Raw genomic sequence first — 27494 nt, forward strand, 5'->3', positions numbered from 1 at the left:
AAGCTTCAGGCAACAGTGGACAACCTCAAACACACCCATGGACAGGAGGCTGGACAATGGATCCTGGTCATTCAGCCCTCACCTGGGGTCTGGGGTCCCGTTCTCCAGATTTGTGGGGACAGCCAGGAGCCCCCCACATACACAGAGCTCATGGAAGGACTGAGCAGCAAATGCAAAGATCATTCCAGATTTACTGATTTAATAAATATAAAATAGGACACACAGGAAATTCAACAAACACTCTCAGACCTCCCCAGGTTTCTGAGCCAATTCATCAAGTATAACATCAAAATTCCCATCTTCCCACCAAAAAAACACACCCAAAAAAACAAAAACAAAACAAAAAACTCAACCAACCAAAAAAAAAAAAAAAAACCACACCACAACTCTCTGGACTAGCACCAAAGAGAGATTGATAAATCTCCTAAATACAACTTCAGTCCAGTTCAGTTTCTTTTTCACCAGCTAGACCTTAGTTATGTACAGACCCCTGACACTACCCCAGCACAGCGCTCCAGGATCTCTGCAGCCCAGAGCAGCTGGATTAGTGCATTCCAAGGTTAGGAGCACGAGGATCACGCCCTGTGTGTGTCAGGGGCTCAGGGAGCAGCTGAGGGACACCTCAGCCATGAGGTCACCACGTCCCTGCAGGGCTGCAGCCACCAGATGATGCTGTTATTGAGCAAGAGAACAGAGCCAGGAGGGAAAACCCAGCCTGGGAGCGAGACCAGAGCAGGCACTGGGTCAGCCACAGGGGAAAAAGCTCCTCACACTGCAACAGTCAGTGCTTGGGGTAGGTTTGGCTGAAGATGCAGCTCCAATCCCTCCCCCAGCACCAGCCACAGGCTCCACTTGAGAGGCTCAAACCCCAAACCAACCCCTCAACAGCACCCAGTGCTTCTTGTCTGCTCTGCACAGGGGTGGATGCTGCACCCGCTGTGTGAAAATACAAACACATCAAATTTGGGATCAAATAGAGAACAGGCAGGAAAACCTACAGGTCTTGTACAAGGGACACTCGCTGGACCTGTGCAGCCTCCAGGATTTTGATCCCTGCTCACAACCCGCTCGCTGTGGAATGCTGAACACAGCTTCTGCATGGAAAAGCTGAGGCAAAGGCCCAAAGCCCCTGCTAGATCCGGGAAGGGAACTGAGGATTCCTGACATTCCCTACCCACATTTTTAGCCACTGAATACTTTGTGGCCACACAAAAAGGAAAAAGCAACACTTGCAGATTCCAATCCCTTTTCATTTTTCGTTTTACAGAGTTTGCTTTAAGGCACATTCCAGCTGAGGGTGAATGAGCTGCCTCTGTGCTCCACAGGAGTAGGGAAGAGCTCACAGCATCCATCTACACAGGAACAGAGCTGGTGGGAATGCTGAAACTGCTGCTCCTTCCAGCCCCCAAACCCAGCTCCCACCTTCGCCCCAGCACCAGGGCAGACAGCAGCAGGTTTGGGTGCTGCCTCTCCAGCCCCTGGCTGACCCTGACACGCAGCCCTTAGGCTCTGCCCTTTTATTCCCAGAACAAACCCACCTGGCTAAGCTGGAAGCAAACCTACCCGAGGAGACTTGTCACCATGTCACCTCCCTGCTGCCACTGCCTCGGTCCTGGGGAGGTTTTACAGCCCAAAGTTTAAAGCGTTTTCCTTTTGAAAAAAAAAATATTTTTAGTTTGCACAGTAGCTGTTAACTCCACCTCCAGGGAATGATCTGCCTAATGCTGTACCTGGAGAGGTGAATGCCAGTGGTTCAGGATTCCCAGTGCCATGGCAGGTCTGAGCTGGGCTGTGCTGACCACATGGAGCATGGACAGCTCGGCCAGCGCTGCTGGAAAGTGGCAACGCTGCCCTGAGACAGGGAGAGGCACAGCTGTGACACTGAGGTTCCAACAGAACACTCCAACAAGCCGTCTTTGGGAAGCCACCAGAGGTACTTTCAACACCACTGAATTCCAGATTTCAGGGAGAATGGAAAAAAAAAACCCTTCCTGCTTTCACTCTTCTCTCCCAGGAAAAGGCAGCACCTCCCAGGTCCAGCAGTGGCCCAGACAGCGCCCACCACACAGCAGGGAAATCCTCAATCCCCACCTGGGGCTCACCACTCTGACCTGCAAAGGGCTCCTCCCTCTGAAATGTGCCTTTGAACAAGGTCAGCATGAGCAGAGCCACATCTGAAACCCAAACCTGCCCAACAGGAACCACCTCAGCCAAGGTGCTGTGAGGGTCCTGCCACACGCAATCTCCAAGCTGCTGATAACCGAAGAACCAAAATCCCTTTTCCACCACAACAAATCCTTGTCTAGAAGAGACTCCCCAAAGCCAGAGCCACACAATTCCAGCTCTGCTGGGTTTCATCACACTCAGCTCTCTCTGCAGAGGGATGTCCACCTGCCTCACACATCGTGTAAGACCATCACGAGGTTTGGGATCTGCCAAATTCTGCTGAAAGAATCGAGCAGCACTTGGGACAAACGGGCACTCCAGCGGTGTCTTCCTTTTCTCCTGCTCCCAGGCTGGAGTCACCAAACTCCAGAGTTCCCTGCCCCTCGTTGGTGTCCCAAGAGTGGGGAGCCCTTGGACCATCACAGGAATGGAAAGTGGCAAGGGAAGAAGAGACCCCATCAGTGACATCACTGTGCCCCTAAGGAGCTGCACAGGGACCCCCAGGGCCCAGAGGCGATGAAGAGGAGCAGCCCCTCCTCAAGTGCACCCCTCTCATACCCCAACCCAGCATTCAAGACCTGCCAATGCACCTCGCTGGCTCTCTGGGGACACCATTGTACCCAGCTCCCAGAGAGCACAGCCAGGCAGAGGCAGCCAAGAACTGCTCCCATGGGATGCTGAGACACAGAGTTCCGTGTAAGGGCCAGGCCAGCTGAGGTAAGAATCCCACTGTCCAACACCACCAGCTCAGAACAGCACCAGTTTTAGCCCAGCTGGGAGCCCCAGGCTCATCCCCTGGGATTCAGCACGCTCAGGACAGTGATCCCAGCAGTGACACTGAGCAGCACCATCAGGGCTGCAGAACCAGGGCCACCCTCCCAGCAGCTCCCCTGTGCCTCACACAGGCAGGGCAACAGTCAGTCCCGAACCAATTAACACCAGTTTAGATAAAACCACTCCAACTGCTGGGGGTGCAGCTGTACCAGCTCTAGAGAGAACCTCAGATGCTGAGGAAGATGGGAATTGTGTGGTGCAGGGAGAGGTTCAGGGAGCACAGGGCTCAGGCCTGTTCTGAAATCTGCATCTCTTCAATCAAGGCTATTCCTGCCCCAGGAGCCATTTCCAGTTACAAGGCATAACATCAGCCACTCCTTGGTAACAGCATCAATCCATGCCACATTAAAACACTTTCTTGGCACAATTTATTTTTTCTGACCCAAACAAATAAGCCATTAGCAAGTCATTAACAATATTCTACCCTAAATTGTCAGTTTAACAGCCCTGTAAAAACATTTTTAGTTTAAAAACAAAAAAAAAAATGTGCATGCTGCTGATATTAAAAGTGCAGTTACTCTTTCAGGAGTACCAGCTGTTTTGTTGCAAAGCATTTCCAACATACTAATCTGTACAGTAGAGACCAAGACTCGTTGAAGGCAGTAGATGGCTGTGTCAGGTGCCTCGCAGGGCGCGGGGACAGCGACTCTGGGAATTTCTTGGACACTTCCAGACAGAATATTCAAGCCCTTTTGAGAGTTTGGTTCAGGCCGACCAGCACATAGTGTAAAGGATTGTACATTCGTCTCTAAGTTGAAGTGAGCTGAACTGGTGTAATTTAGGCTCGATTCCAGACGCTTGGGTTTGAGCTACTCCTTGAATAACGGGCTGTTCCTTACGCGTGGTTTTCCATGTCAGCGATCACTGGCACTACTTTTGGCCTTGCTACTCCACACCGATGAAAGCAGGGAGAACAAGGAAAGGAACAGAAGAGGATCTTAAAATGAACAGCTTCTTGCCAAACCAGCAAGGATACCATTCCCCCTTGTCCCAGGCTCCATGGATATTTCTATCAGATTTTCAGATTGTAAGCGCTTCTCAGGAAGAGAGAAAACTCCAGAACAGTGAGTGTTTATTAGAATAATTTTTTGTTAAATAAAGAGCAGGAAAAAAAAAAAAAAAAAAGGAAAAAAAAAAAAAAAGTACTGCAGATTTAATTTCACATCTTGGCTCTGCTCTGACAAAGGAGAAGTTACTGAACTCAGCAACCACTTCTTGTCCCAAGCCAGGGATTAATTAATGCCCCTCCCAAAACTTGTACCTGTCCCAACCCACCCCCCCCAACCCCAACCCCAACCCTTCCCATTTTATTTCCCAACTAGACAACACTGTTGGCAAATCAAGACAGCATGAAACTTACAGCAATAAAACAACAAACCCCCGTGTGTGTGTGAAGTGTGCCAACGCATCGAGGAGCTCTCCCGTGCCGCTCCCCCGCGGATGCCGCCTGCAGGAGGCAGCTGTACCTTTTCACCGAGGGCACACTCCAGCAGCTCCGTGCTGCCACCCCAAGTGCTGCAGAAACCACAGAGAACAAGAGACTGAACACCTGAATTTCCCTCCCCCCAAAAAAAGGACTTCTCTTCAGGGCCACGGGCGCGTGGTTCTCGGAGCGCGGCGGCGACGCTTCGGCACAAACCCCCCAAAGTGTCCGGTTCAGCACGGCGTAAGGCATGTGGACAAGAGAGAGAGACACGAGCAGGACGCAGCAGGAGCAGGGGGACAGCGTTGGTGAGCCACACTGTGGTTTGTCTGTCCGACAAAACATCCCGGTTTGTCCGTCCTCCCCCCTGCAGCCCCGATTCCTGCCGCCATCCGGGCGCTGCCGAGGCTGTTTGGTTTTGGCCAGAGGTTCCAGAGCAGCTCCACTCGTGTGGAAACGCAGAAACACCAGCAGGAGCTGGCGGAGAAGCCGCAGGGAAATCTCTGCAGGGATGTCTGCAGGTGATCTGAACTCTGCCCTCAACTTCAAAGTGTCACTGCACTAAATCGGGAGATACTGGATGGGGAGTAAACTGGCCCAGCCACTAGCACTGTCACAGAACGTGTGTTTTTTAAAAAAAACAGAACAAAAGGCAAACAGATTAATTATGAACCCTTCTTTTCAGAAGCAGACCAGGATTAAACAAAAAAAAATTCCTGCAAAATTAAAATGTTAGATCCTCCATCTAAAAAAAAAAGTTTATACAGATGTGCTGCGAGTGATCCCCACACGGGTCTGAGCAGCACTTTACAGTACAGACTAAGACTTGAAGAGCTGATCTCACATTGGAAGTCTTTTAATTTAAAAAAAAAAAAAAAAAAAAGTGGCTCTGGCTGGGGTGACACAAAGGGGACACTTGGGACACTTCAGAGCACAAGGCAGAGGCAGGGCTGGCAGCCTCCAGGCCGTGGAGCGGAGTACCAGGAAAGGGGCACTTCATGCACAAAATGTATTTTACAAAATACAGATCCAAGAGAAAAAAAAAAAAAAAAAAAGGGGAAAAAAAGCCAACCAAAAAAAAAAAAAAAACCACCAACAAAAAAACCCCAACAAATCATCATCCCACCTTGCACTAAATCGCAGCACTCTGAACACTTGCTCTGCCCCAGGCTGCTGCCCATGCCTGGCATGAGGGAGGAGGCATGGAAACGGGGAGGGGAGGGAAATCCAGGTCTCAGTCTGCTTTTGGGACTTGCTCTCGCAGGGACGTCGTCAGTCATCTGATGTCGGACACGGAGCTCTCGGAGTACGGCGTGCTCATGACCGGGGTGCCGTTGTTGGCCAGACAGCCTTGCCTCAAGGTCTCAAAATACGAGGCCTGCACTGGTTTATGATACTGCAGAACTTTTATGGCATCCTCTATCTTAAACCATTCCCTTTTCCTTCCTGAGGGCAAAGAGAGGAATCAGTAGATGCAACAGAATGATGTTCTCTGATCTCAAGGGGCTCCCCCTCCAACCCCACGCTGATAGCTCCCCATCCCCAGGGACAGGTATGTGTTTAGGGCAGTACATCCTCTGTCTTGCACTTCTTAATTAAAAAACCCCATTATTTCACTATTTCTGCAATTTCTATTCAAGCCAGATGCTCATTTTACAACAGCTCACAACACACACACCAAGCACCACCCAATTTCCATCAGTTTGCAAGTGGACTTCAGTTTCCTGTGGACAGCTCTCAGTCCTTACTCCTTCCATTAAGAGTCTGAGGTGAGTCGCATTGCATTGCTGCAATGCCATCACAAACCTTGTGGCAACAACAGGTTCATTTCCATTTGGGAATCCAATTTAGACACAAAGATTTCAAAGATAACAGGGAATGATTAACCCACACTGCCCACATGTATTTCCTCTAGTGTCAGACAGCTCTTCATGCTCTTTGCTTGGTACCTTCCAGTGCAAGAATTAAACACAAAATCGCTACAGAGGCAGCTGGACACTTACTTGGCTTCTCCTGGGTCACAGAGGTGACAAACACATCAATTCCACCACCATTTTTTTTCCCAAGCAACCAAAGGACACACCACTGCAACTTTTCCCAGTGACACTCACACAGACTCAAGGGGGATGCTGAGCTGACTTGTGATTGTTTCCATCAGTTATTGCAGCAAGTACCACACTTACCAATATTGACAGAGTCCTCCCAGTCCTCCAACACTTCGGTGACAATGAGTACGTAAACATATGTCCTGTGCTTCCTGTCCCGGTTCTGGAAGGCAAAGGGGACACAGTAACAACCAACCAACAGCAACAACAAACCTTTTTTAGGCACCAGGGCACTGGGCCACTCCAAGATGCAAACTGCCTCCCGAGGTGCAGCTCCTCCCATAGCATAACTCATTCTTAGCTACTAAAAACTGTTGTGTTTTAATCAGAGAGGTGTGAAAGTGTTTATTAACACCCAAAAGTGTAGTTTCCTGATCTGTGGAGCAGTGGTTTGTGGACTGATGTTCTCACAAATTACTTCTTCAGCTAGGAAGGTTTTGAGCTATTTCACATGAGTTCAAAGGAGTCATGACAGAACAACAGCAAGAAGAGCCGTGTCCAGTACCTGCCAGCTGTGCCAGGTGTGGCTGTGAGTGCTAAAAATGAAGGGGGGATCCCACTCCCCAGCTTTTGGCAACACCAAGAATATTCAGCCACATCAGTTATCCCCAGTGATCTCAATGAAGTGCCCATTGCAAAGATCAGAATTGCTGAGCGGGTGTGTTTTTATTTACCAGGGACTTTGAAGTGTGCACCAAACCAGCAGCACCCGCTCACGCCACAACCCCACTGTTATTCCAAGATGATTTTTTTGCAACAAAATTTCACAGCACCCACATCTGAAACTTACCTCAAAAATTCCCACTAATCTTCCTAACGTCCCTTTCACTCCAGCCTAGGGAAGTTTAAAGAGAAAAGAAACATGCTTTAACAACAGCTCAGTACGTGTTTCCTACTTGTTGTGCATGACCAGTTCCTTTAGGACAGGAAGCAAACACTCCAAAAATTCTGCTTGTCTTAAACCAACACAGTCACAAGGCAAAAGACAGAAATGTATCCTGAGCACTCAACAACCAAGCATTCTCAGTTTTTTGTTTTTTTTTTTTTTTTTCTTGTTTTCCTACATTCAAACAATTTTGAGTTCAATCTGGAGGAAGCAGAAATATTTGAGGAGTTACTCCTTGCATACCAATACAGCCCTCGTGACCAGAATCTCCCCTGCAGGTTATTACAGCCTGAGCATGGGAAACATTGGCTTTGGGGTTTGGCAGTTCTATCCCTTCAAAATCAGAGTTTAAGAAAATAAAGTGTGTGTAAGACATTCACTTACACCCCAGGAGTGACGTGACAGCTCCCAAGTATTTCAGGGGTGTCCTGCACACACCTGAAACCAGCCAATATAGACACAAAATGCCGTGATGTGGCCCCAACAGCAGGAACAAGAGGCCTTTGGATATAACACAAAGGGCAGATGCACACTGAAATAAAGCTCTTGAATCAAGCAGCGAGACAAATCAAGAGGTTTAAGCAACAGCTTTGTCTGTTTGAATACTATTGAGGATGTACCACTCTATCACATTTCATGTCCCTTTTGGTCCCTCACTGTTGGCTCCCTCCCCACCCTCCTCAGCTCTCCGTGCACAATCCCAGCCCACTCTCCTGCCCTTGCTTTATATTCCCTCTGTTTTATGACTGTAAATGGTTGGAACTCAAGTGCTACAGACAAGATGAGATCTTGCTCCGTGATTTAACAGGTCTGAACCAACCCACACAGCCTGGCACACAACCCAGCCACAACTGGGAGGTAGAGTCGGCTCTGTCTCCGGCAGCTGGAGCACATCCCATGAACAGCCCAGGGAAACTGTGCCTCTTGCAGATGAGATACAGAGATCTGATTATGCCAGGCTTCTCTTTTTTTTTAAAAAAAAAAGATATTTGAGTCACATTAATGATATGACAAATTCTCTGTCCTACTGACCGGCTGCTGCACAGTCTCGTGCTGTCAGAAAGAAAGAACTTTCTTTCATGTGACAATTTTCCTGGTTGAATTCCAGCATGCTGCATGAACAGGTACTAAACAATCCAGCCAGGACACACCTCACTCCTGCTTCCAAAGGGTGCTGATGTGGAACTGCCCCAGGAGCAAAGGGTTTGGCGCAAACTCACTACAAGCAGTCCCAGAAATCAATAAATCCCTTCGGTAACACAACTCACTGAGCTCCCCTTCTAGGAAACGAACCAACTGAATCTTCTATTTCATTTCTGGACACAAGCTTTATTGTCTCACCAGTACTTGTGACATCCTGCTCTGCCCAGAGGTGCCTCAGTGCCTGTGACTCCGGGGGCTATTTCTGGAGGGAGCAGCGACTCCGTGGAGGAGCAGCAATTCCAGGAAGGTCGGTGCTGTGTGTGCAGGACGGGCCGGGCAGAGCCCGTCTGACCTTTGTGGGTGAACGATTCCACCTCCTCTGCCCACCCTGCTGACCTGGGCTCAGCCTTCTCCCAAGGCATCTGGAATGCAAATGCTTCAAATGCATTTCCCTCAAGGAACTCCTTCAGCACTGGGGGTTATTTTTAGTTAAGCCGTGTTCAACAGGCAGCAGTAACACAGGGAGGATTCCACCTTCACAACATACGGACGTGAATGCATTAAAAGGTGAAGCATAATCAAATATTTCTGGAAAAGAACTGTCTTAAGCCAATGCTTCACTGGATCCTGGATCCAAATTGTTGAATTTCTGCTCTCCTTTACCTGTAGGCACTGAATCAGAAGCCAGGGATTTTGTTGTGATGGTTTAGTGAACTCTCCAGTCTGATTAGATATAAATTTATCTCCAGGCAACTGGCCAAACTGGAGACAAGCGATGAATTCTGCTCAAGCAGCCTCCCAGGCAGTTTATCCCAGCTCTAGAACTGTGCTGGAAGTAGCAGAGGGAGGTGAGGAGCCCTTCCTTTTCACTGGTAAAGGGAGGCAATGGAAATAACGCTGTCTGCAAACCAGGATGCTCCTGCTCTGTCCTGCCCGGTCTTATTTGCCCAAAAAGCACAAAAACCATGCCAAGGCAAACATATCTTGTAGAAAAATCATGTTGAATTATCATCAGACATGGAGAAAGCTCTAAGCTTTGCTTCACACACAAACTTCTCATGTGCAGTTGTAAATGGTGACATAAAAGAATGGTTTGGGAAAAAAAAAAAAAAAGAAAAAAAAAAAAGGCTGATTTTATAAAGCAAGTTCTTACCAAAGCCAGCAAAACACATCAGCCTCTGCTCCTGGGGGCCAATGCCTCTCTCAGCCCATTTTCCAGGCACGGTGGATTTTAAAGACAACATACAGGACACCCAACACCAACAGGACTGTCATACACCTGTTTTTGATAGGGCACTAAATTCCCACACCAGCAGGGGAGTTGGTCTCTGTACCATGGAACAAACGAGCACGTGAGTGGAATTCACAGTCCCGCATCAATTTCTAACGCAGAAGTTGTCCAAGATACCTGAGAAAATAACCTAAAGCTGTTATTACTAACAAGTCAAGCTTGCCAAACAGCAAGAGAACTGCCAGGCTCCACTGTGGGCAAGCTCCCCATCTCTTCCTTTCATATGGGCCACGAGCATTTTCTTGAAGAGTTAAAGCACAGTCCCAGGCTCACCCAGGACTGCAGCAGGGTCTAAATCTTAATTTGCAGCAGATGACTCAGGAATTTTCTCCTTGACAGTAAATGAATTGAGAATGCTGTGCACCCCCCTGGGCCAGAACAGTGAGTGAGGCAGAGGCAGTGGAATTGATTTTGTGCCCCTCTAAGCACTGGAAGTCCTGCAATCCTCAAAGCACATGGAGAATCTTAGGAAGATCCCAGGAGGATGCTCCTGAAGCCATCAGCAGGGGTAGGAGACCAGCACCAACCTTCCAGATGCAGGTGTAGAAACAAGGCAAAGCAATCACACGACAGGATTCCTTGGGAGAGGCATACTCAGGTACAAGAGGACACACAGAGCTGGCAAAATGAGCTTTTCCCTGCTCTGCTGATCTAAATCAGTGTCCAGGGTCCAGGGGAGGAGGAAAAGTCAGCTCTGGCAAGAGCACATCAGCCACAGACACGGCCAGAGCCAGCTGCCTGCCCAGCACACACTTCAAACCCCCACCACACCCAGAGAGGTGGGCTGGGAGCTCAGGACAAGGAACAAAAACCCGGAGGAAATGAAGCTTTACTAGTTCTGCTGCTCATGGAACAACTTGTTTTAATAAAGAAAAATTACTGAAGACATCCAAGAACAGCAGGTTCAGGTTTCAAAGCTGAAAATAAGTTGGGGTCAGATGCAAAAAGCAGCCTGCAGCAACACCATCTGTTCCTCGGGACAGCTTTTATTTCCTTCCATCTGAGCTAAGGAAAATGTGGGTTGGAATTTCAGCTATTTTACTTTGCTCTATTAGGCTCAAAGCCTGCATCTACTACAGACTACTGCTGGGCAAGAGGAGTGTGGTGGAACACCCAAATCTTTGCTCTAAGACCTGCATTAGTGAAGGTGCAAATCCCACCCAGGAGGGCTGTGGACACGTTTGAAGGATGCTGATTCCAGGCCAGCTGGGCAAATTCTGCCATCTCAGAGAGGGTCAGACTCATTCCTCTAATTTTGTACTGCGTGACACCTTTATTTGCTTCTACACTTGTGGAATAGAAATGAAATTCCATGTCAGAATGAAGAACTTTCAGACACTGCACTAGTTTTTGTGAAGTCTGAGTACACAGGGTAAGGGACAGTGACTTTGAGCCACTTCCAGTGGGTATGATCAACTAGGAGTTGTCCAAGGTCATTATGTCATCACTCATCTGTGGGCCCTGCAGTAATTTTAAACAACCTTCCTATTTTAGCACTGAAAGATATCAATATCTGCATTCTAAATCACTAACAAAATACATGAAACAGGAGAGATTATCTGTAAAGCATGTTTAGAAGAGGGGGGAAAAAAACGTTCCAGCAACCAGATCAAAGCACTGCCATGCTGGACTATTCTTGATACTGGCACCAATTGCCTGTTTGATCACAGATCAAGCACAGATTACCTGGCTTTTGACTCCCACGAAGAAAGCACAACTAACACTCCTGCAGTGTTATAAAACTGGACATTTACTAAGTATTTAAAAGTCAGGATGTGAAGAATGCTCTAAGTGAAAAATGAACTGGTGCTGAGTTTCACAGATGAGTGTGGAGGCTTTTTTCAAAGTCATCTATAATAAGTTTAAGGCATCTATTCCTAAACCATAATGTTCACCAGTTGTTCACACCCATAAAACCCCCTTATTCCTAAGCAAAGAACACACTCCATGAGCACCAAGACCTGTTTGAAAAGGGCACACACCTTCCACAAGGTGAACTTTAGAACACACGTGGAGTTCCCAGCTCTGTAAGAGTGACTACAGCACTCCTCAGCAACCTGCCAGAAATAAGAGGGTTGATTCTGAGGAGGCTGCTCTGACCCAGAGCTGCTGCGTGTCTGCTGTCACTCTGCACAAACAATGCCCAACAACTCCAGTCACTTCCAATTTCCTGCAGACAACAGCAAGTGTGACAAGTGTTGGTACCTGTCTACTTTAATACTAGTGCTGGTACAAACTAATATAGATAAGGACTACCTCAAACTAGGACAAGGACTTAAACTGGGACAGAGGGATCACAGCCTTCACTCAGAATCAACATTTCATTTTTTGGAACACAAAGAGGGAAAAGTTAGGTAACTTTAGATGACAATTATTCCAGCAATAGCATGGATAAACCCAAACACATACACAGTAAAATTAAAACAGTGAATTCAGAAGTTAAAATGTTCGTTTTGGGAAGCATGTTTTGGAAAACAAAAATGCACACCATGCAAAAGAGAATTAATTGAGAAGAGACAGCCTATTGTCATCCTCAAAAGCCACAAGTAACAGGAAGGGTCACAAGCTCTTACAGCTCTTCCAACTGGCTCTTATTAAAACTTGGAAAAGGCATACCAAAGTCAAGGAAAGAAACCCCACACATTTCTCCCACAGCCTTGAGCAGCATTGCTCATTGACACGGGGGAAACTGGATTTTCCCTCTCCCACCTTGAGCAACAAACTGGAACTGCTCAGCTAACCTGTGTCCCCACGAGTGGCTGTCCCAGGAGAGAAGCAAAGACCTCAAACCTACTCAGAAATCAGCCTCAGCTCCAACCAACCCCAAAACACCTGGATTCACATGGAAGGGAGAGCAAGGGCTCCCAGCAGCTCCTGAAACCCTTCCTGCCAAACCAACAGAATTAACTGGGGAAGTGGCTGCTCCTGTCTTTTCCAACACTCCTACTGTGCTCCAAAAACATCCCCCTGCAGGAAGCAAACATCTCCTGGAACTTGAGGCCGGGGATGTGGAGGATAATTCTGTGTTTGCAGATCCTCAGCAGCTGCACATGAGCACAGCCCATCTGGGGAAGGCCTCGCACCCTTAAAGCTCTGCCAGCACCACTGGGCACCCATGTCAGACAGCTCCATGTCATCTGCTCCACCTGCACTGCACAGGGCTGCGGGTGCCCAGGTGAGCCAGGGGTGCCCACGTGAGCCAGGGGTGCTCAGGTGAGCTGGGGGTACCCAGATGAGCTAGGGGTACCCAGAGTAAGCTGGAGGTGCCCAGATGAGCTAGGGGTACCCAGAGTAAGCTGGAGGTGCCCAGATGAGCTGGGGGTGCCCAGGTGAGCCAGGGGTGCTCAGGTGAGCTGGAGGTGCCCAGGTGAGCCAGGATGCCCAGGTGATCTGGGGGTGCCCATGTGACCCTAGGGTGCCTAGGTGACCCAGGGGTGCCCAGGTAAGCTGGAAGTGCTCAGATGAGCTGGGGGTGCTCAGGTAAGCTGGGGGTGCCCAGGGGTGCCCAGGTGATTCCCAGGTGCTCCCAGCACTCCCAGCCACCCCCGTTCCATGCTGGGAGCAGCCGGGCAGGGGGTGCCTCGCTGGGCAGAGCTCACCCCTGCCAGGCTGCCAGGGCTTGAGTTCCACTGGCAGTGGGCACCGCTCCACGTGAGCAGGGAACACCAGCCGAGCAGCGGGATTATCTCAGCCAGCCCAAACCAGTTCCTGCACGGCCGGGCCGTGCCAGGGCTCCCTTCCAGCCAGCGCTGTCATGGAAAGAGCGCGGCTCTCTCAGGGCGCCGCTGCCCGCCCAAGGAGTGCCCCTGCACAGTTATTTTAAGGGTTGAGAGGCGAAGCTCTGCACCTCCTGAATGAACCCTGGACTTCTGTAGCAAATCGCTTCATTATTAATAATGCTTGGGCTGAAAAGCAGGAGGCTGCAGCTAAAAATATTTCTATTGTTCTGGTTACGCTCACTTTGGCTTGCAAAGCAGTTGAAAGGTTGCCGAGTTACTGGAAAAGCAGGAGCTGGGTTATGAGCTGGAAATAAAATTTGCAAGCAGCAATTCCCAGTATTAGAGGGACCTATTTAAAATAATAAACTTAGACTGTATAATCTCTTTCTGATAAACTGCTAGATTATAAAAACATCCAAAGAGAAACACACAACTCGAGATCTGCCACGTTTGGTTAGTCCAACAGTCTGAATATTCAGAGTTTTGTTAGACAGCAGCAGGTACTTCCAAATAATTCAGGAAGAAGCCTGCATATACCAGACAATTCAATAAAGCAGCTAGAGGAGAAGCTTCCTCCCAAGTCCCATCAATTAGCTCTTGCTTTCTGTTCTGCTCAGAGCCCAAAGATTTATAACCCTCTTGAAAGCATTTTTAATCCTGCCTTATGTAACTGTGAACCTACTTGGCCATTCCATCTATAATCATGCAATCGTTTCTGAACCTAAGCATCTCCCCAACTGATTAATATTCAGAAGCAAATTCTAAAGACATGTTTTACATACACTGCAGTCAACTGCCATTTGCTGCCTTTACACTTCTGATGAAGAAAAAAATTGTTCTGCCAGCTTTAAGAGAAAAATGTGCCTTCTCCCTACAGCCCATTGATCTGTGTTTGATCTGCTGTTTGATCTCCTTCCTGAAACAGCTTCAAGCAAAAAAGAGAAAACAAACCAACCAGCCCATGCACACTTTAGGAATTGCTGCTAGTAACTTATGGCCAATTTCACTTCTTCACATAAACCTCACTAGGTATTCTAAACCAAAACATACTTAGATCCCTATGTTTGGAGTGCTTTTAGTGACTCCAAAGGTTTTATTTCTACCTTCTACCCAAGTAGTAGACAGGTCCACAAAGGCACAGCTGAATTTTGAAGTTCTCTTACAGAGAAAATGATGTAGAGACTATATATATATATAGAAGTGACTAGAGCTGAACTTTATTTTCAGTTAAAGGTACCAGGCAAGGACAAGTTCATTCCCACTGAGAAGTTTAATTACATTCCCATGTTGTCTTTATTCAAGACTCCATTTTTCTGCACAGGGGATGGGGATATCACCGCAGAATCACAGAATGTGTAGGTTGGAAGAGACCTTCAAGATCATCGAGTGCAACCCAGCCCTAACACCTCAACTAGATCATGGCATCGAGTGCCACATCCAGCCTTTTTTCAAACACGTGCAGGGATGGTGACTCCACCACCTCCCCGGGCAGACCATTTAATCACTCTTTCCATGAAAAACTTCTTCCCAATATCCAACCTATATTTCCCTTGACGCAGCCTGAGAGTGGGTCCTCTCGTTCTGTCAGTTGCTGCCTGGAGAAAGACACCAGTGACCCCTGTCTCCATCTCCACCTCCAGGAGAAGAAGGAAGAGTGCTGAGAACAAGGCCACAGAAGCCAGGGCAGGGTGAAGGCTCACAGCAGGGCAGGCTGAAGGCACTCACCTCCTCACAGACCTCGCGCACGGCGGCCACGCCGGGCTCCTCCTCGGGCTCCATGCCACCGCCGGGGACAATCCATCGGTCCGGATGGCGACTACTGCTCACCAGCAGCACCTGTGGAGAGCAGAGCACAGCTGATGGGGCACCCCCAGCGCTCCCCTGCAGAGCCCAGACAAAGGGCAGAGATTGTCTTCGTGCCTCACACACCCCCAGACACGACCCACCCAAGGCAAGGCCTTGCCACTGCTCGATTTTCCCGTCCACACAGCCGTGGAAATTCCATGAGCAGTGACACCCAGGCACTCCTACACTCTGTGTTACTTCAGCCACTGCCTCTCCCTGCTCTGATGCATTGCAGGAAAAACAATCCTTGCACATCAGAACACTCCTTAGCACTGGGCACAGCAGCACTGACAGTGTGAGTTCACTGTAGAGTCCTCGCAGCTCGGGATACACCTCAGGCAACAACAGAAATGCACAGATGCTGCTCAGCACCTCCACTCTTTGCAGAAATACCTCAATTTAATTATCCTGGTGCCTTTGGCCTTGCCTGTCCCTGCAGTTCTCTCACTAAAAACATGTACAGGTCCAGGAACTCCCACTGCACTATTTATGTGCAATTGTCTGAGCACAGATTCTCAGCCCCACTGCTTGGCACTTCTTTTGCAGGAGGCACTGAGGTGTTCAGCTCTGGAGCCAGCACTTGGCTACTTTTGGTTTAGATGAGGTTGTTCAATTAGGTATAAGCAAAATAAAAGTCTATATTAAATCTATTTAAAATTAAAACCTCCTAGGAAAGGGCTGCACAGGACAGACTTTTGTCAATGAGAAAAATGGTTCAACGCTCTTCCCAGGAGGGATTTGCCATACACATGCTTTGCAGCAGGTTTTCTTGAAACAGGATTTTTTATATTCCAGGGCAATTCTGCTCTGTAGAAGTTCAGGCTCTGATTTGCCACCTCCCAGCAAGACAAACTCTAACTAACACTCTCAACTGGCTACAGGCTGTCCCAAAGAACAGTGAGACACTGTGCTTATTAAATCTACTTGCAATACATCCATGAGCAGAGATGGAAACTTAAAACAACACTAATACTGTTGTCCAGCTCTCAAAACAAAGCCCGTTCATTAGAGTCATCCTGCTGTACTTCATCATTTCACTGGCACAAAGCTCAGAGCCAAAGCGACTTGCTCCAGAAACTTTCCAACATACCACTCCAATTAGGTTCCAGGCCAGCTGTAACAGTGTCAGACATTTGGGAGTTACACTGCGGAGACACTGAAATCCCAGGCTTTACTGGGGAAACAGTGATTTGCCAGTAGGATATGAAAAGATTTGCACTAATTACCCAAAGGAATCTACCTACAGAACTCGAAATTAAACTTCCAAAACAAAAACAAGCGCAAGATTTCCAGGGTTTTTCAGCTGGTTTAGCTTGAAAAATTCTCATCCTCCAACAGACCCAACTCATATTGGAAACTGCAATGAAGCTGCATGGGCCCCCTCAGCTCCACAGCTCCAAGGGGATGGTGCCTGCCCCATCCTCTGGCCAGGCTCTGACAGAACAGCATTTGCTTTGCAGTGACATCCCAAGTGTTTGGCCCTCTCCAAGAGGAAAGCAGAATTCTTTTCCCCCAGGCATCCAGTCCATGTAAAACACCATCAGAAAGCCATGCCTAAATAGGGAATGTGAACTTCATTCATCCTCAGAGCCTTTGGGACAGCTGCCAGTCCCTGCCAGGCCATCCCCAGCCACCTCAGTTTGCCACTCTGCCTCTTCCTAGCACAGTAGTTGACTTCTACTCCATCCTCACTCATCATCCAGAAGAGCTTGGACTCAAATTCCTGACTCCAGGGCAGTCGGTGATTCTGAGGACAAAGCTAAAAGAGCAGGAACAGCCATTTCAAGTCCACCTTTGCTGCCAGGTGAGGAGGCACCAGCTCTGCCACTTCCCACTGCAATTCAGATCTCCAGCTCAAGGTGGGGAAAAAAAGTAGAAAACTACTAAAAAAAAGCTGCAGAGCCAGATCTTTGAAACTCAGCACAGCACATCTCACAGCCCTGAACTCCTGCCACCTTCCAGGCGTGAGAACAAGGATCTGCTATGGAACCCTGGACACAGATTGCTCCAGGAAACCTGCTTGGGCTGAGACAATGCCTCAGCAACACACCAGGAGGAACTTCTGGGTGTAAACAATGGTTTGAGGCAAAGTAAATTAACTTCAGCTGCTCTGGCAGTTGAGCATTTTCTGAATAGAATTAACATGAACAACTCTTGCTGGGAAGGAAAAACCTGTCATTCTCACACTTTTATGTAATCAGACTATTTCCTGTTTAATAAAAAGGAAATCCCATCAAGAGAGCGCAGGAAACAAGCCCTACAAGGTCATTCTTTTAAAACAACTTCAAACAGGATATTGCTACCAATGAGCTCTCCCAAGACAAAGGGGCTGAGTTCCAAACGAGGGGGAGACATTGCTGTGTTGGGAAAAAAAAAAAACCAAACCACACTTCCAACACCAGTCCTGGAGCCTGATACATGCAATGCATTCAGAGGGATCTAGGGAAAAGTTGTCAGGTTGATCATCTGAATCCCAAAAAGGTTTGGGTTTGCAGAGACCCTGAAGCCCATCTCATTCAACCCCCTACCACCTTCCAGTAGATCAGCTCAGGGTACAGTCGGCTTTTTAGTTCATTAACTTCTTCATTACATAAATAATTTGTATTTTAATACAGTCTAAAGTGGTTAATTGAATTTAAACAGCCATCAAAAAATAAACCAGAATTGACTTATGTTTTTAAATTAGGCTAGAACACGTAGGAAGGTCAGACATTTCCATTTTATCCTTGCCAGGCAACTGTGTTTAAAATGGCTACTGAGACTCTTGGCCTGCCAGGGATTTTGGAGTTGGATTTTGGAGCCACATCTCGCAGACTTTTTGGAAAAGCATTTGCAGGTAACACGTCACAAGGCCAAGTTGTGTTTTCCAGGATTTCAAAGACAATTATGTCATTTCAAAGCAGGGAAATGAGCAACACAAGCCTCTCTGGCAAGGCAGGAGGTGGCCCTGCTGAAACTCTCCCACACAATCCCCCACAAAAGAGAAAGTTTAGAAAAATAAGCCAAGTTTGAAGTGTGCAGCGGGGGCTCAAGCAGAGCCTCATGGCAAGAACCTTCAAAGCTGCGTGCAACAAACAAATGCAAACAAACCTGAGGAGTGCTAACCCCGCCTGGAGGAGACAGGAAACACACCAAGACATCTAAGGCTGCCCAGACAGCCACATGGAATACGGAGCTCCATGGGAAAAGGGGTAAAGAGTTTGTCCCCGGGATAAATCTGGGCATCCTCGATACAAAACACTGAATTTAAAACAACCTGCACAAACCTGCTGCATCCACATGGAGAGGTTTTTCTGCTTTTTTTTTTCACAGGAATAATGGGGTTCTGCAAAGCAAAAACTGGGCAACTAGGATCAGGCAGGGAATTAACTCCCCATTTGTGTTTGAAAGACTCCCAGGTTTTTCCACACTATGGTGGATTTAAACAACATTCAGCAGCCATAAATAAAACAAGAGCTGCTACACCATAAGGAACACGATTCCTCGAAAGAGGCTCCACAGCAGCACTTGAACAGACAGAAAGGGCCACAGCCCTGAGAGAAGCTGGGCCACAATGGGAGTAGAAAATGAGCTGAGAATCTTCCAGACTTCCAGGAAAAGCCAGTGCTGCCCACCTGTGCCAGCCGGGGCCCGGGGAGCTGGCAGCCAGCACAGGGAACAGCAGGCAAGATGTTAAACCCAGGGTTTGGCCCAGCAGCTTTCTGCTGCCAGGAGCTGATCCATAGCTGCTGGCTCCTGACACAGCCTCTGCACTGCTTTTACAGGCTTCCCCTCAATATTTTCAGGCTTTCCCTCAATATTGACACGCTTGCTCTCAATACTGTCGTGCTTTTTATCAACGTTAAGCCATAAATCACATCGTTTGCACAGCGACTGAAGCACAAATCTCCCGGCATTGCACCTCATTTCCCACTCCAGCATCATTTATCAGAGCACAGCCTGCAAGGAAACGCTGCCGCAGAGGCTGCAGGAGCTGGGAGGAGAAGATGGCTGACTGCAAGGCTTGTGCTGCTCAATCTGCCTTTGTCTCAAAGTTTCAGTTTAAAAGGAGTGTGTTCTCAGGAGCTGAGCTGTGCTCCCATGTGCCCCGTGGCCAGGCAGATCCCAGAGCTGCTGCTGCGTCCAGCATAACAAACACCTTGGGGGCTTCATTCAAAATTAACAAACACTCTCCCAACCCCCAAATATCAGTATGCAATGCTGTTTTAACCTGATCAAAGTGGGATGTTCATTTGACCCCACCAAATCACCTTTAAACCCTATAACCAAGCAAGGGGTGAGAACTGGAGGAGCGGGGAGAGAAGAGGGACACCGCTGTCACCAAAGCTGTGTAAATTTAAATCTCATTTCCCCGGCAGCAACACAGCCTCGAGGACTCCCCGACAAATCACGTGTTTTGCCAAACTGCAAAGGCAGGAGGGCCCCAGGGCACACGCCAGGGCTGACAGGAGGGTTTCTCCCACCCTCTTGTTATTCCAGGCACGTTCTGGAGCTCGCACATGGCAGGAGTGAGTCCAGCCCGCCCTGCACCTGGCAGGGTCACCAGCTGGGACCACAACACACACACTCACCAGGCACAGAAAAATCCCTGCCCTGCCCAGAACAGCCTATCCTGCCAGGAGCATTCCAGCTCCTCACCAGGATACCTTTCCTTAGACAAGTGTTACTTCTGCACATGCACCTGCAGCAGGCTCTGTGGGATAATGGGATTTACCCCACAACACGGGATCCAGGAGCTGGAGGTGGGAAATTCACGGCAGGACGAGCAAAAGGGAAGGGATTCGCGCTAGAGAACTTGACAAAAGCAAAGCACGAGTTTTAAAACGGGAGCAAGAGGTGAACTGGAAGAAGTTCAAGTCATTTCAAGTGCTTGGATCGCACCTACAGTCCTATAACCAGAGAGGAAAAAAATACAGCAGATTCTGTTGGTTTTTAGGCTGCTGGTTAGAATAACAATAATAAATCAACGTGTATGGCGCTGCTGCTCTGGCTCCAGAACTCCACAGGTCGTTTTACTGCTACTGCAGCGCTCCTGCGACTTCAGAGCCGCTGCCTGCTCCTGCCAGCGAAGAACACAACCCCAAGTCCTCCCTCTCCAGTGAAATTATGGTTTAGATAACCACAGAAATTATCTGCAACATGCCTTCCCATGCTTCAGGAGCAGCTGAACTGCCTGCAGCAGCAGCCGCTGCTTTCAGAAGCTGAAGGCTGATAAGGGGCACTCCCAGAGAGAGACCCCAAACCCCAGAACCTATTTCTGCCTGTCAAAACCAGTTTGGTGACCACTCAGTGCTTACACAACTTGTCCAGCCGCACCTTCTTCAGGAGAAATGTTGGCCTGTAAAAATGTCCTTTTGAGTAAGGGAGGAAAAAAAAGCAACAAATAGGTATTTGGGCTTTTTACAGAGCCCAAGTTACTTTGGCTGTCAGCAGCTTCACACTGTTCTGATTAGCCACCCTACTCAGGAAATAAAGCACACACAGACTCTTGGGAAGCTGCTCAAATGTAAGCAGTTAATTCTACACACAGCATCAATACATGTCACTTGCAGGAGGAGAAGTGACCCCTGAAACATCTGACAAAAATCAACCCAGCAGGTAATTGCATCCCTCCGAATTTCACAGATTAACGTGAAATTTCTGAGAACAAAGACTCAGTGAGCAATATCCAGTAGCAGAGACAGGAATTCTGAAATAAATACACACAAAATTTGAGAGACTTTGACTGGTCTGTGCAGTCAGTCCTTCAGCTGGCCTGAAAAGGAACAAGTGTTTCAAGAAACAGAGGCTCTGCTTCCCAACCTCTGGATGTCACCTACAGCTTTCCCACATGGATGTCTGCTATTTGTAAGGCAGAACTGAGTTTGTTCATTTTGCTCTATCCAAGCAAACTAGGAGAACTCTCCTTTTTTCAGAAAATGTACAAGTCCAAGCATATGGTTGGGTTTTTCTTTTTTTTCATAAGAAACTAAGAGTTGATCTTCCAGATTGAGAGGCCACTAAGGGAAAGAGAAGGTCCCCTGGCAGCAGTCCCTGCTGAGTCCACCTCCAAATGCTGGTACCTGTCTCCACGCTGCAGGAATCTGTCTGAAGGGTGCTCAGATTCAGATGAACCAAGTCAGGCAAGTGGGGATGAGTTGGTTGGTTTTTTCGTGGTTTTGTTGTTGTTGTTGTTGGTTTTTTTTGAGAGGGGCACAGAACACACAGAATGAGGAGAAAAAGGCAGGAAAAACAGCTCCTAGTCAAGCAATAAATGGATGTGAGGTGGAAGAGATTCCAAAGCAGTGTTCTGCAGAGAACAGACACAGCCACCACTGTTGGGTCCTTCTCCACACACCCAGGGTGGAGCACACCCTCTTTCCATAGTCATCACTTTTCCCTGAGTTGCAGCCGAACAAAACTGACTCAGTTCTTCAGTTTCACAACAGCTTGCTCAGCTTCCAGTAAATGAAGTGAAAATTTAACGATTTTCATTCTTTTGTTGTTCAGGAAAAGTACAAGAGACCATGGAATTGCTTGTAATATTGTTTAGTGACAGCTGCTTTTGTGGGAAGGCAAAACACTTTTTAAGATGAAAGCCAGGTTTTGCAGAGGTTTATTCATGCTCCTGCTCTTGGAGAACACAACCTACAGATTCTACACAATCTACAGGGCTGAAAGGGACAGGAGAAGCACAAGGAAAATATCCACTTCCAGCTGGCCTTTATCCCCCTGGAGATGTGGTAACAGGTTAGCAACAGACCCAGAGAACTCCACCTTGGGTTCAACCACAACCCTTTTATGCAGCAGATGGGAGCACACAGCCAAGCCCAGCCATCAGGACAGGGATTCTGAGGCTGTATCCCATGGAAAGCAGGATGATCATATGATGCTGGGCTCACTTACATCCCAAGAGCGAGGCCCTCGGAGTGGTTTGAGCTGTTATTGGTTCACACCGGAGCCAAGGCACAGGGGACAGCCCAGGAGCACCTCGTGATCCCCACCACACTCGGCGGGTTCCAATCGCAGCTCTGCTGTGTTACATCACAGCTGGAGTAAAACCGGCCCAGGAGAGGGCCAGAAGGGAAAGAAAGAAGGTTCGTTTGCATTCCAATGGCTTTCCCAGGGGCCACCCTGGCCCAGCTCTCCCCGTGACCAGTGACCACCGAGGGCTCGGCGTGTGCCAGGGCACCGGCCCCTGGGTGAAACCTCTCTTCTCCCGGCTCCATTCAGCCCTCATTCACCGCTTAGAAAAGATTCTTCCCGAGGCATTTTCTCAAAAAAAAAAAAAAAAAGTCTTTAAAAACGGCCGTGGTTAACGAGCAGCTTGTCCTTTCACAGACACAATGTGGGCATGTTCAAACCCGCCGCTGCCCCAGCGGACCCACGGTGCCTCTTCATTCCTGACAAACACCACCCGGAGCAGGGCTCCAGCTGCTGGGGCACACTGAGGCATCAGGGGCGTTTTCTGCGATGTTTCCTCATGGAAAGAGCTGGTCCACACACTAAAAAAATATGTGTGTTACGTCAAAAATAACACCCTTACGTGGCAATGCTGAGGGGGAAGGATGCTGCAAGCAGTGAACGCACCGAGTGACTCCAGAGGTACCACAGGACTGGGGAGTTCTCCCTCCAAATTCTCCTTCCACAGTTCTGCAAATATCCCCGGAGTTCAGTCCATGTGAAAAGATGGGAAGAGCAAAGTCTTGGTGTCTGGCTGCCAGAAGGTGCTTTGAAGTGTGTTCCCACTCTCTGAATGAATCCTGATGCTGCCTTAGCTCTTCTCCCTGCTGCCCAAGCAGGTGGATCGTGGTTTGGGAAACCACACACAATGCCCCAAAAAAATGTAAATTTTTTTTTCTCCATTTCACATTCGAGTTGAAATGAATTCTCCCTGTGCTGCTTTTTAAAGCAATATACAACAAAGGCATCTTTTCAACCCGAGTTTGGTCTTCCAAAAACGTTCCAGAGCTTTTTTCAAGCCCAAAAGCAGCGGCCTCCAAATGCAATGCAGAGACAATGTGCGACCTCCAGCAGCATAGGGAAAAAATAAATCTCTTAAGAACGAAAAAAGAAGAAAGTATTTTTCTGTTAAGACTCTTTCATTGCAAATGTAACACCAAACCAAGGACATGGTGTTTTGTCAATCACCAGAGATTGCAAAGATTTCAAAGAAAAATGTATCAGTGAACTGAAGAGTTAGGGGGAAAGACCTAAACAGAAAAAAGTAGCCTCCCCTGTCAGTGTAAACAGGATTCTCTTATTTCTTCTTTTCCACTGACAAACTTTTTAAATTCAAGAACTAATGAGGGGTTAAAAACAGGGAAAAAAAGGGTTTTTTGAATTCATAGCAGGAAATGAAGAAGAAAGGCAAGACCAAAGTTCTACTATTTCTTAAGCACTTAAAAGAAACAGTAATGAGAAACAGCCAGTCCTAGGAAAAATCCTACTTTAATAGAGAAAGTTTAATTTATTTATCAAAACATGCTTCTTTTCTTCTCTCTTCTTTTCAAACACTAAGCTTTTAATAGCTCTTTAATGTACATACTTTGGCTCTGGCTCTTTCTCCCTTCCCTGGAGAGACCTTTTAAAGAGATCTCAATTTCCATTTAAATAGAAGCAATCAATAATAAAATAACAGTCAGTAACATTAAAAAGTATTATTGTCCAAGAGCAAACCAAGAAATCTTTCACAGCCATTTTAAATTCTGTAGTTATATGTGTACAGGTAACACTTTGCTTGCTATCAAAAAACTGCAAGTAGGAGTGAGTGGACACCAGTCAGCTTTTCTCAAAGTTTATTTAAAAGCCAAGAAATGAGGATTAATGAAGAATTAATTAGAAAGGAAAATTAATAAGGTGTCCTGCTTGCTGATTTCACTCACTGACACAAGTTTAACCTCAGTGCCTTTCGTCCAAGGCCAAGTGCAGGATCTGGGCACAGAGTCCATCCCTGTGGGGTTAATTCCGTGGCACTGGATAAGAACTTTCCCAGATGTATTTGTGACAAGCCCTTGCAGGGCAGCTCCCGCAGCAGGGCTGTAACCGGTGGGAACAGAGGATGCAGTTTCAGCTCAGGGTTCAGCTCACAGGTACCAGCCCTCCAAAGGCTCTAAGATCAGAACCATCCTTCCCCACCTCATCCCTGCGGGGGTTCCTCACACAGCACATCCCATGGAAACTCACCCCAGGTACATCCCCAAGGAAACCCATCCCAGGCCGGACTGCAGCCCTTCCTCAGCCACCCCTGCTCCCTCCCCGAGCTGTCCCAGGGCAGCACAGCCACTGCCAGCTGTCACTGCGAGCTCAGGGATGAGGCCACCAACAGAGACCACAAGGGACAACACAATGCTCACCCAGAACCTCCAGTGCCCTGCACACAAAAACCTCCCCAGAGCTTCCAGACCCATGGAAATGACCTGGAATGACCAGCACAGGGAACCAGTTCCCTCAAACCCTGCCTGAAGCCAGAAATGGATCATTCTGGTCTAGCTCTTCGCTAGAAACTAGAGCCTGAAGGAGTTTAATTCAATCCACTGTAGGTGGAGACCACAGCAGAGATACAACTGACACAAAAGTGATTTTAAATCTCAGCCTTACACCAACCTGACAGCTGAGCCTGCTGCAAGCATCCGTCCCACGCCAGCGTGCCTCTGGAACGAGTTCACTTTCCTCCTTCGACCTCCTGGGTCAGCACTGGGACACTGCCACACAGCCTGGTGTCCCAGCACAGCTCTGACACCTGTCATTAACACACCTCAGTGTCCCCAGCGCCATGAGGGATCTGTCACCAGCTCCCAGGGGCCGGAGGGATCAGCTGGAGCCTGCTCAACGCTGCAGACTGAGGTGTGTTAAAATAAAACTCACAGCCAGTCACATGCTGATTGCCTCAAGCACCTGTTAAAAGTGCTTTTTTACCCTCAACCACACTGCAGTCACACATGGCCAAGCCTCCAGCTCTGGAGAAGAGCCTGCAAAGTGCCCCGTTAATTGTGTAGAATGGCATCAGGGCACCCCCAGCATCACCACACAAAACAATGATGTTCTTCTTCACGGTCAGTCCATACATTTCCTGGAAGTCCGTGGGAAGGACCAGCTACACTGAACGCTGCACCAAACACGCTGCTGTCATTTCAGAGCGTTTCTGCTGAAATGCTGACACTCCTCATCACGCCAGCACAGCTACAAAGGCCTTGTGCAGCCTCCTTCACGTTAAATAATAACTGGATGTATGCTAATTGCCTTTCTTCCAGTGAACTGTCTGCATTCCCTTCCGATTTCCTGTAGCTACAAATATGATAATCAGGAGAACAAAGACTTTAGCACAGCCACTCGGGCACAGCAAATGCGGTGGAGTGTGTACGCCTGGCTCCAGCAGCAGGCAGACCTGCAGCCTTGCTGCCCTGAGCACCCCGAGCCCACCTTCGGGAGGCGTCAATAAACACTCGTGTAAAATCGCACATCGGAGCGAAGTTTCCCACTGTAACTTCCCCGGACAAAGCAGCCCCTTAGCAACGCGGCCGCTCTCAAACCAACCAATCCACCTTTAATTCCCACTTCCTCCCAAGCTCTCTGGACAGCAACTTCTGGCACTCCATCAGTCCCCTTTTATCCCAGTTTCTTTTTATAAATCCAAGGTCAGGTTTCCTCTCCCATCTCATGTGATGCGCTGGACCGAAGTTCTGCCAGCGTGGTCGGGCCCCTCGGCTGCCAAACCCGCGCTCCCCTCAGCCCGTCCCGCCGCCCACCGGGCATCTCCCCGGCTCCAGCGCACAGCGGTAACCAAGTGGGAAGCACCAACTCTCCCGGCGATGCTGAATTACGCCTCTTAAAAATAAAACCCCGCCGAGACCGAGTCCCCCCCACCCAGAGCGGCTCGGGGGTCCCGGGCCCGGCCTCGCCCCCGGCCCAGCCCTCACCTCCTCCTCGCTCTCGCTGCGGAAGCACAGGCAGGCCGCCCGCTTCTTGTAGCCGTCCCCGTCGTAGGTGCGCGTCTGGTTGGACTTGAGCTTCATCATCCTCCGCTCCGGGGGCGGCGGGGCCGGAGGACGCTCGGCCCGGAGGGCGGGGGCGGGCGGGACCCGCCGGGCGGCGAAGGACGGGAGGGAGCGGGGGGACCTCCTGCCCGTGACAGTCTCTCTCTGGGTCTCGCTTTGTGGGTCTCGCTACGCGCTGCCGCCCTTCGCCCGCCTCACCCCTGCCCTCGCTCCCGGCCGCGCCGCCGCCACCGCCCGCGCTCCGGCCACCGCCGACGACGACCGCGCCGCCATCTTGGGGCTTGCTACGCAAACGGCGTAGCGCCGCCGGCCGGGGAGGCGGCGCTGCCCCTGCGGCCTCACGGCGCGCCCGCTACGCAAAGCGCGCAGCGCGGCTTCCAGAATGGCTCCCCCCGCTCCGGCGGCGCCGCCACGCCCCCGCCCCGGCTCGCGCGCTCTGCGCCATTGGCGCACACACCGTTCGGGAATAGGGCGGGCGGCGCAGCGCGGCGGCGGCGGGCGCTCGGCCGTACGCAAACGGCGCAGGGGCCGGGCCGGCCGCGCGCACGTGGCCCCGCTGTGACAGCGGCTCCGCGGGGACGGCGGCGCCCGCCCTGCGCCGCGAGGGGGCGCTGCGGCACCGCGCCGCTCCCCATCCCCCCGGCGACACCGCGTTCATCCGTTCATCCCCCGGTGACATTCCGTGTGTGTGTGTGTCCATCGCCCCGCCCTGACACCGCGGGGCGGCGTCCATTCCCCCTGCGGTGACAGCCGGCTGGGTGTCTGCTGGTGACAGCGCGGGTCGGGGTCCGTGTGTCAGCCCCACCCCGGTCAGTGACACCGCGCGCCGGTTCCCGAGTGTCCGCTCCCCCCGCCGGTGACACCGCGGCCACGCCGGGTCCGTTACCGATCACTGTCGCCGGCTGCCCAGCGACACCTGGCGGCCAGCGGCGGCCACTGCGCCACTCGCCCTCCCCAGGTGCTGCCACCAACCCCGCCCTCGGTCCCCTACAAGTGACAGCGCAGGTGACAGCGCAGCGGTGCAGGACACGCAGAGCTGCCCACGCGGGTTGTGTCCCGATCAGAGGCTGGCACAGTTGAGTTTTCCATCTGCGGAACAGCTCAGT

At 49.5% G+C, this 27494-nt stretch overlaps 1 protein-coding gene across 2 annotated transcripts; it reads right to left on the minus strand.

Annotated features, from left to right (window-relative positions):
* Nucleotides 1-4605: 4605 nt before the first annotated feature.
* On the minus strand, nucleotides 4606-26697 carry NUDT3 (nudix hydrolase 3). 2 transcript variants are annotated; one of them, XM_066335866.1, is made up of 5 exons: nucleotides 26311-26694; nucleotides 15293-15403; nucleotides 7319-7363; nucleotides 6607-6691; nucleotides 4606-5869 (listed from the first exon to the last, which is right to left on the minus strand). In XM_066335866.1, exons 1-5 carry the CDS (start codon nucleotides 26407-26409, stop codon nucleotides 5700-5702), a joined length of 510 nt encoding a protein of 169 aa, XP_066191963.1. In that variant the 5' UTR covers nucleotides 26410-26694; the 3' UTR covers nucleotides 4606-5699. The 2 variants fall into 2 exon arrangements, with proteins under 2 accessions (XP_066191963.1, XP_066191964.1); XM_066335867.1 differs by lacking the exon at nucleotides 7319-7363 and having other exon boundaries at nucleotides 26311-26697.
* Nucleotides 26698-27494: the final 797 nt, after the last annotated feature.

Source organism: Sylvia atricapilla, chromosome 25 (assembly GCF_009819655.1).
Source record: "Sylvia atricapilla isolate bSylAtr1 chromosome 25, bSylAtr1.pri, whole genome shotgun sequence".
NCBI classification, from domain to species: Eukaryota; Metazoa; Chordata; class Aves; order Passeriformes; family Sylviidae; genus Sylvia; species Sylvia atricapilla.

Coding starts and splice junctions, on each gene's coding strand:
- NUDT3 (XM_066335866.1), bottom strand. CDS start 26,409: ATGATGAAGCTCAAGTCCAACCAGACGCGCACCTACGACGGGGACGGC. Junction 15,404..26,310: donor GCAGCGAGAGCGAGGAGGAG/GTGAGGGCTGGG, acceptor TGCTCTCCACAG/GTGCTGCTGGTGAGCAGTAG. Junction 6,692..7,318: donor GATTAGTGGGAATTTTTGAG/GTAAGTTTCAGA, acceptor TTTGCCTTCCAG/AACCGGGACAGGAAGCACAG.